At 46.7% G+C, this 9,358-nt stretch overlaps 2 protein-coding genes across 2 annotated transcripts; both read left to right on the forward strand.

The window, feature by feature from the left end:
- Positions 1-335: 335 nt before the first annotated feature.
- Positions 336-2,138, forward strand: LOC120894610 (putative serine protease K12H4.7). Its single transcript, XM_040297320.1, has 2 exons — positions 336-793; positions 873-2,138. Exons 1-2 carry the CDS (start codon positions 372-374, stop codon positions 1,966-1,968), a joined length of 1,518 nt encoding a protein of 505 aa, XP_040153254.1. The 5' UTR covers positions 336-371; the 3' UTR covers positions 1,969-2,138.
- A 3,053-nt stretch (positions 2,139-5,191) lies between these two features.
- LOC120894533 (putative serine protease K12H4.7) lies at positions 5,192-6,975 on the forward strand. The gene is made up of 2 exons (XM_040297180.1): positions 5,192-5,666; positions 5,740-6,975. The coding sequence occupies exons 1-2, from the start codon at positions 5,266-5,268 to the stop codon at positions 6,806-6,808; spliced, it is 1,470 nt and encodes a 489-aa protein (XP_040153114.1). The 5' UTR covers positions 5,192-5,265; the 3' UTR covers positions 6,809-6,975.
- The last annotated feature ends 2,383 nt before the right edge of the window (positions 6,976-9,358 follow it).

Consider the following 9,358-nt stretch of genomic DNA (forward strand, 5'->3'; position numbering starts at 1 on the left):
CACGCGCCACCCACCCTCCCCATGATTGCGGTCACATCGACTGAGGAGTGTGTAGTAATTCAAATCGTGAGAGCATAATCGACAGAAAAAAACAAGGTACAATACATACAAAACGACAACGCGACTCTACCTCATTCCATCGCTTTCTAACTGCAGGCAAATGAGTGACGGAGTGAGTTCCTTGCCTCGTGGAACGGGGCGGAGGGAATGGGTCGGATAGTCTCCTGGGTGGGTGCTACTACTCCCGTGGGAAAGTGTGCGTTCCTGTCCTCGGGAAGGGGACTATTTAACCAACGCACCGGGCGCCGGCTGACCATTCCGTTGTGTATATTGTTAGTGACAGGGAAAGGAACACGCGCATTGAGTACAGGATGAAGCTTACGCTAGTGCTGCTGGTGGCAGTGGCGGTCGTTTCGACCACCTTCGCCAAGACGGTACCGTCCGGCAAGCGGTCCCGGCTGCCCATGGAGCTGCTCGGCGGCATGTTCGGTGCCAACTTCCAGGCGCCGAAGGTGCCGAAGGATTACGTGCCGAACCCGCGCATCGTTGAGGACCGCTTCACGTCGCGCATCAACCACTTTGACCCGCAGAACCGCGACACGTTCGAGTTTAACTTCCTGTGGAACGATGAGTACTACCGCCCGGGCGGCCCGCTGTTTATCGTCGTCGGAGGCCATCACCGTACCAATCCGTTCTTCATCGACGAAACGCACTTCAAGGATATTGCCGCCCTGCAGGGTGCCTTCCTGGCTACGAACGAGCACCGTTACTTCGGCACCAGCGTTCCGACTGAGTGAGTACACCTAGGACCATCCTCTGCACTTACTCAAGCGCTAACTGTCATCGGCATTCCCCACTTTTTTATTTGGCAGGGATCTGTCGTCGGACAATCTGCGCTTCTTGCGCACGGAACAGACCCTGTTCGATCTGATCGAATGGATCGATTTCCTGAGGCGCGAGGTCATGCGCGACCCGAACGCGAAGGTCATCCTGCACGGCTTCAGCTACGGCGGTGCACTGGCCTCCTGGGCCCGCCAGCGCTTCCCGAACATCATCGACGGTGCCTGGGTGTCCAGCGCTACCGTGCGCGCGACCGTCAACTTCGAGGAGTTCACCGAGGACTTTGGCAACACGATCCGCATCAAGGGCAGCGACGAGTGCTACAACTCCATCTTCCGTGCGTTCCACACCGCCGAGAACCTGCTCGACGCCGGCCGCACCGATATCGTGTCCAGCATGTTCAACACCTGCGATCCGATCGACGCGGAGAACTCGCTGCAGGTGGAGCTGTTCCTGCATCTGATGACGCTGTCGCTGGAGCTGTCCATGTTCGACGACTTCAACATTGAGAACGTGCAGCGCGTGTGCAACGTGCTGACGGACGAGCAGTACGAAACGCCGATGGAAGCGCTGGCCGCTTACCTGAAGGATCGCTACTCCGAGATCCGTGACTGTTTCGATCTGTCGTTCGAGAACTTCATCTCGATCCTGGGCGACGAGTCGGTGGATGCGCCCCAGAACGCGGAGTTCGGTCTGCGCCAGCTGAATTATCACATCTGTACCGAGTTTGGCTTCTTCCAGACGGCCAAGTCGCGCGACCAGCCGTTCGGTTCCAAGGTGACGTACGATCTGTTCCTGGCCGAATGCTCGGCCGTGTTCGGCGAGTGGCTCACCCAGGAGGTGCTGTACGATGGCGTGCGCCTCACGAACTTCCACTTCGGTGCGACCGATCCGCGCATCACCAACGTGCTGTACACGAACGGTGGCATCGATCCGTTCCGCCACGTGTCGATCACCGAGTACACGAACCTGCTGGCCAATGCGCGCGTCACGCCCGCCGCCTTCTACACCGAGGATATCCGCGCGATCACCGGCATGGATTCGGAGGAGATGCTCGAGACCAAGCACATGGCGGAGGAGTACATCACCACCTGGCTCGGTTCGCCGATCAGCCCGTTCCGGAAGTGAGTGTGGAAAGCGCGAGGCAGTTGGCGAAGGAGTTGGGGCCACTAGTCACCCCACGCACAGTTCCATCCATCTTCTTTCGGCGGAGCGATTGCATAATGTAAGCAGAGCGTTAGTTTGACCAATTAAAAGCCATAAACACATTCGGCTTGATAAAGCCAACATAAAACAAATCGTGGCCCCTTTGTGTGCCCTTTGGATTATCGTTTCATTGCTATCACAATCGATCAGAAGGGGGAGTGTTTTGTACAGGCATTTATTGGCAAGGAAAGGGGGACTGTTCTTTTGCTGATAAGGAGCACGGTACGGGGTCAGCACGTAACAGACAGCTGTGCGCGATTAATTCGATTAGCCAACCAGGTAGGTATGCAGCTGTTATCGTTACCGCAATTACGTACTTTGCAGAGCGATCGCGCGACTTTGCTTTGCTTTGAGGAATGCTAATCCACCTACCAACAGCGAAAGCAATAAATCGTAGATCAATGGGGCGGAAATGGGTATTTCAATGCGTAAAGGACTCCTGCTTCTACTGCTGTCCGTGTTGATATCGTACCTTAAGGGATTAAAAGGATTACACACAGCACAATTTCACTTCCGAGTGTGTTTTGTTTTGTTTTTTCTCATTCCCGGTCGTTCTCATTCCTGCCTTTCTCAGGGTTCTGGCCGAAGGCTAACGGACATTACTAATCTTATCGGACGATCTTGCCTTGTGCCTCATGCTGGGCAACCACATGGGATCATATAATTGAATAATCGGGCTCCGATATCGTCGGCCTATCTTATCTGGCTCGGAGCGACTTCCGATTAGCAGTTGTAGAATTGATATTTTATTAATCGCGCTCCTGTACTGTGTTGCCGATCTGTACAAACAAGCTGTAAACTTTGTTACGAAGCGTAAACAAACGCTGACGTGAATTTGTTGCGTAATGTTACCGTATTGTTTTGTTCGCAGGCTGGAATAGTGTAGATCACGTCTTTTTCTTCTTCTTCTATTTTGAACAAAAAGGTTGTATCCCCGAACGTTCGTTCAAACCTATGTTTGCAACTCCCATATTCAGAGGCTTACTTTCTCATTTAAAGACGTCGACTATCCAGAGTCATTACAGTTACCATGGTTACAGCAGCTTTGGATCTCTACGGTCAGTTTTGCTCATTCCTTAGTACGTTATGGTAAGCCCATGAGAGAGTAACACATTCTTCTCCATTCGAGAAAAGTAGCAAACGCAACAACAACGATGAACTCTGGATCCTTTTTCATTCCTTTCCGATAGTAGACTATTGATACATACACTCCAAGAATATAGTTATGAAATGATCGCCAATAACAGAAGTAAAGTGAATAAAAAAGGCAAAGAATCTTCTTCTTCTTTCATTTGGCGTAACGTCCTATGCGGACATGCAGGCCTATACATACTTTCGAGACTTAATTCATTACCACCCTGTCGGATTAGTCAATCCTTGCTACGGGGGGACGGTCCCCATTCTAGACTTGAACTCATGACGGGGATGTTATTGAGTCGTTCGAGTTTACGACTTTACCACGGGACCGATCGACGATATCAAGAATATGCTCGTCTTATTAAGAGCATGATCGATGTGGAATTGCAATAAGAGTTTTACATCCATCCAAGTCCATCCGCGATCGATGGTAACAGTAACTGTGGTTAAAAGACAACTACAGTTGGCTCTGTGGATTTTATTCAAAAAATAACCAAAAAATGTTGAGGCACTTTTTAGGACACAACACAAGCGCTTGAGAACAACACCACAAATTGGTGAGCTAGTTTTGAAGAGATAAACAATCGAATGCCGTGGACGATGAGCCTTAAGAAGAATTTTTAGTGATCTGCTTGGCACTTAGACATTGATCCGGGTAGATCAGTGTGATCAGTAGTCCTTAATAAACAGCGAAAACATTAGGAATCAGTCAGTCCCGAAAATTGGTTGGGTTTATCGACACGTAGCCGTATTACCATCAATAGTTGGTTGATACTGTACAAGAGAGCCAAAAGACGGATTGTCTTTTACTAAGTAGTAGATTGATCTCTAAATCATTGCCCCAGAGTAACGGAGAGCTACGTTGAATATAAGACAAGTTAGCTCATCCCTTCTGAAATAGGCATTTGTCGGCGGTATTCAACACTGTTGGATATTGGTATTTGTTGCAGTAATACCTAACTTCCTTATTGATTTTCTTATCAATGGTGACAAACTCGTAATGAAAAGACATGACTGATATATTAATATGAAGGAAAATTATATGATCACTCTGGTTTGAAATTTGGTGTTCAAAGTGTCGTATATAGCAGTGATCTCCAGCCTATTTAGGGTTACGGACGACTTGTGTTTCAAAAATTCATTTGCCGCAGTGTACCTATATTAATTGCATATTTAGTAGACAAAGTTCAAAGTTTTTGATCAAAAATATGTTTCATATTATTTTAGACATGCTTGTTGAAAGTTTAATCTTGATTATGGGGAAAACATGGAACGAATATTAGCTTTTCTTGTTAAAAAATCAAATCTTTCGCGGACTACAGGTTGGAGACCACTGGTACATACAGTAGTGATGGGAGGGTCGACCCGAACCTACCGGGTCGAAGCCATCCCTGAGCAACCCCGGAGTCGTAAGGATCGACTCGATAGGCAGAAGTATGTTCAGTAGGTGCAACGATTCCGATATGTGTATCCGCTGCACCCACGGGTTGGAATTGTTGGATTCCGACAGGCTCGCACCCGACTCTGAGTCGGGAAATGAATAGTATGACCCATCACTAATATAAAGCTTTCTGGGTAGCTATATAGCCTTTAAAGAAGATAGGATATATACTTCTGTAACGTTCTGAAAGATCTTCTGAGTATTTGCAAATTGCATAAGATGATCACCGTCGATCGCCAACTTATCTTTCAAGCAATGGTTATTTGATTTCCCTTACGAGCTAAGCTATGTAACCGTAAATAAACAATCTCATCACATGGTTGTTGGAATTAAAGTGCAAAATCCTCCATAAAACATCCCATCTGAATCGACCGATAGCACTTGGAAGGCTTAATCTCTTCGGCACAATAAATTTGGTTTATCGAAGCGCGTGACTAATTTCATTATCTGATACCATGCATACATGCAACCGCAACAATGGAAAACAGCCCTTCCGGTGATTCTGCACCTGTTTCGCGATACGAAACCACCATCTATCTTGACTCGGGGGATTAGGGAGTCCGGAACATCGCGTTTTTAAACTGCCCTGGCTACTGGCTGAACTGTTTCAGTATCTCGGCGTTACCCTTTTCGCACACAGGATGACACGCACACACGCTGTTCCGATTCGTGTTGCCATATTCTCTGCACTTGCTGCAGTTGCATTCGGAAGTAATGCTGGACCGCTGCTGCTAGATCTTCTCCACCCGAGGGCGGACGTGAACGTACCGGCCGGATATGTGGCGCAGCGTTCGGAAGCATTCCGATTTCGTACACGCGTCGATCATTTTGACGTGCAGAACAGAGCAACGTTCGAGTTCAATTACGTCTCGAACGGCGAGTACTATCGACCGGGTGGACCCATTTTCATCGTCGTCGGAGGCAACAATGCACTGAACCCGTACTTCATCGAGAATGGGCTGTTTCACGACATTGCGCGACGGCAAGGCGGTTGGCTGTTTAGCAACGAGCATCGGTACTACGGTCGCAGCTCGCCAGTCGAGTAAGAATGATGCCGCGAAAACATAAAATGCCGTTATAAATTGGTAATGAACCACATTTTTGCCTTTTCGTAGGGACTATTCCGCGCCCAACATGCGGTTCCTGAGCGTCGAACAGGCGCTGATCGATCTGATCGAATGGATTGACCATCTGCGCCGCGAGGTAGTGCGTGACCCGAACGCGAAGGTCATCCTGCACGGACTCGGGTATGGCGGAGCGGTTGCCATCTGGGCCCGGCAGCGATTCCCCAGCCTCATCGATGGTGCCTACGGGTCGACCGCATCCGTCATAGCGCGTGTTGACTTTGCCGAGTACGGGGAGGATATGGGCGAAACGATCCGCACGCTCGGGCATGACGATTGCTATGGTATCGTGTGGCGTGGATTCCGCACGGCCGAGAACCTGATAGACGCTGGACTGTACGGCCGCCTGTCGGAGATGTTCCGCACGTGTGTGCCACTGCGGGCCGACGATCCGCTCACGATCGAAACGTTCTTCTACGGGCTGAAGAGTTCGTTCGAGGCGGAAATGTTTGGCCAGGCCAGCCCCGACTCGGTGACGCGCATGTGCGCCGAACTGCTTGCCGATCCGGCCGAGACGGCGCTGGAAGTGTTGGCAAACTTTTTCGAGCGCCGGTACGGGGCGTTCGACTGCGTGCCGTTTGACTTCGAGAGCAACATTGCGAGCGCACTGGACGAGGAAGTTGGCGTACCGAACAATGCGGACTTTGGCATTAGGCAGCGCACGTACCAGCTGTGCACCGAGTTCGGATGGTTCCTGACGTCGTCGTCCGGGGGCAGTCCGTTTGGGACGCGCATCACCTACCGGTACTTTATCGACACGTGCCGGGCGGTGTTTGGTGAGTGGATTGATCAGTCCGTCGTGTATGACGGTGTGCGGTTGACGAATTTGCACTTCGGTGCGGATGATCCACGCGTCACTAATGTGGTTTACGTAAATGCCCAGCACGATCCGACACGGTTCGTTTCGCTCACCGACTACACGAATCTACTGGCCAATGCGTTCGTTATAAAGGGTGCGGTCGTATCACTCGATTGGATGGCGGAGACTCCGCTCGATTCAGAGGATTTGCTGCGTGTTAGAGAGGAAATCGTGGGGTACGTTGTGAGTTGGCTTAGTTAGTTAGTGGAGTTTTTGGAGTTTAGTAACAGAAAATGTTTAAAGAGCATTGAAATGTTATCTTTCGAAAATAGTCAGCAGAGGTTCTTGAATTGTTATAAAGTAAACTTGTTACACTGGACTAATGCACATAAAATGAAAAAATAAACCAGTTATATCGAACATTTTTACAATCATTACTTACCATAGACTGGATAGGAGGATTCGCTAAAAATTTGAAGGATGTATACTAACTTTAGGATGCACAAAATGGGTTTTCCATTGGGGGGCAGATTATTTTTCTCCCTCGTCCCGGTTATCACAGCGATAGTATTCGTCGCATAACGACAACACGAAAATAAGGAATGTTGTTCAGCCGTGCTAGTTAACTAGAGTTGTGCCTCAAGAACCAGAACTCTACGATTCATTCATTTCATCCTAAAGAACGAACGACCTACGTTCATCTAATCTCCGTTCATCGATTCTTTATAAATCGTAATGGATTGAGTTGGTCATGAAAATAACATCCCACCCGTCGAAATAAAGAACGTCCTACAAAGCCAGGTCGTTCATCTCATCTAATACAAATATGAACGTGAACCGTATGACAAGATCCTTCACGAAAAGAACGTCCTACCCGTCGAAATAAAGATTGTACTGGTCTGCCAAACAATGTTCAATATGTGATAAAGTAATTCTTCTTGTGAAATGAAACCATTTTCCATATTTTATAAACTGAAATGAACGAATGATTTGCTATTAACGTTCAGTTCATCTAAATGAAAGAACTAGTTGCCCAAGCTCAAACTAGCTCACGTTCATGGAAACGAAGCGAATTGCTCAAGCCTAGAGTTAACTACTGTACCATATGATCGCGCAAACGCTATACAGTGGAGCGCCGTTTATCCGGGTACCTTTTATCCGGCTTTCCGTTTATCCGTGCTGTTGAGAAATGACAGTTCAATACAAAAGTGACATTGCGTTATGAGGAGGATATTTGAAAAAGCGGTTAAAAGAGCATACCCAAATAGCCAGAATTGCTTAAGCAGCTCATTTTGGCACGCTAAAGATCGCTGCTCTAATTCGCCTTTTGCAGTAGATAAACAGCATCAAAGTTCTATGTGGGTCTTTCAAACAGCGCCTAAGCAGCTTCCTTATGCCACGATGCCAGGGATTATTTTTCTTTGTGTTTTATTTTCAAGCAAGCGTCATCGATGAAATAATCAACAAGATTTGTTTCGTTTAAACACATATGTATATTTTTAAATCCTGTGTATTGATGAATTACACAAAATTTTACACAATTTACTGATAATTCACAATCACTTCACTCAATATTCATTCTTCAATTAACGAATCTAACTTGTGCAGCTGCAATGAGATTATTGCCGGCGTCCGTCTTTGACACTTTGACAAGAGCCGCCTTGTACCGATGGCATGCATTAAAAAGCTATAAAGTTCCACCAAGTTCAGTACCCTTTCTTAACAAGCCTTCAAGTTCCATCATGAACCCTACACATAGTGCTAATCAGCCGCAAAGTTCCAAAGAGTACCATGTGCCTGTTAAAAAGCTCCATAGTTCCGCAAAGTACCGTCTATCTCTTAATCAGCCACAAAGTACGATATCGGAACGATTTTTCGTTAAACAGCCCTAATTCAGCTATAAAGTACGAGCTGGCTATTTGGGTATTGTCATAACAAAAGACCCTATAATTCAAGGCAAATTTTAAATATTCTCTTTGGAAAAACATGAAGTTAGTAAAAACTGGGTTATTTTTATCAAAAAATAAGAAAAATTCCAAAATATAACCAGGAATTGGTGATAAAATATATCATTTTACTTATTATCCGCGTTATTCGCTTATCCGGGCGAGGTCAAGTCCCGAGAAGCCCGGATAAACGGCGCTCCACTGTATTTTAAAAATCATACATGTCTAAAGGTTCATCAATACCTGGAGATATATGAATCTTAATATATTCATGAATCTTCTAGAACAGCGATCGGCAAAGTACGGCCCGCGAACCACATGCGATTCTTTGATATCAAGATAGCTGCTCTTAATATTTGCTCATATATTTCATAGAACTTTCTCACAGTTATGCTCTTGGCTTAACAATTTAGCTCTTCGCGTACAACGATACGAAATAATTTTTTGAATTTGGTTGAAAGATTGACGACCGCTGATCTAGATACATGAATCTTTAGCGATTGAAGAATCTTTGAAGATTCGATTCGAGATTCGAATCACTCATTGTTGAAGATTCATATAAATGCATCTCAATGAAAGATTATTCAAACCCAACGCTTTTCTGAAGGGCGGCTCTTTACCGTTCGTTTATTTCATAGATAGCGACAGGCGAATTTGGCCATTTGTTTGTATCAGTTGTACGGATGCTGAAGGTGATATGATACCAAGAACTGATATTGTGGAGTCCTTGGGTGCCTAACAACCAGTGTTGTTAACTGTTGACATTTTTCATGACAGTCACCGTAAACAGCCGGTCAAAATAATTTTTGGCTGATGACATTCAATGCTTCCACGACACGACTGTCATTAAACGAAATTCATTCGT

The sequence above is a fragment of the Anopheles arabiensis genome, chromosome 2 (assembly GCF_016920715.1).
Source record: "Anopheles arabiensis isolate DONGOLA chromosome 2, AaraD3, whole genome shotgun sequence".
Classification (NCBI taxonomy): domain Eukaryota; kingdom Metazoa; phylum Arthropoda; class Insecta; order Diptera; family Culicidae; genus Anopheles; species Anopheles arabiensis.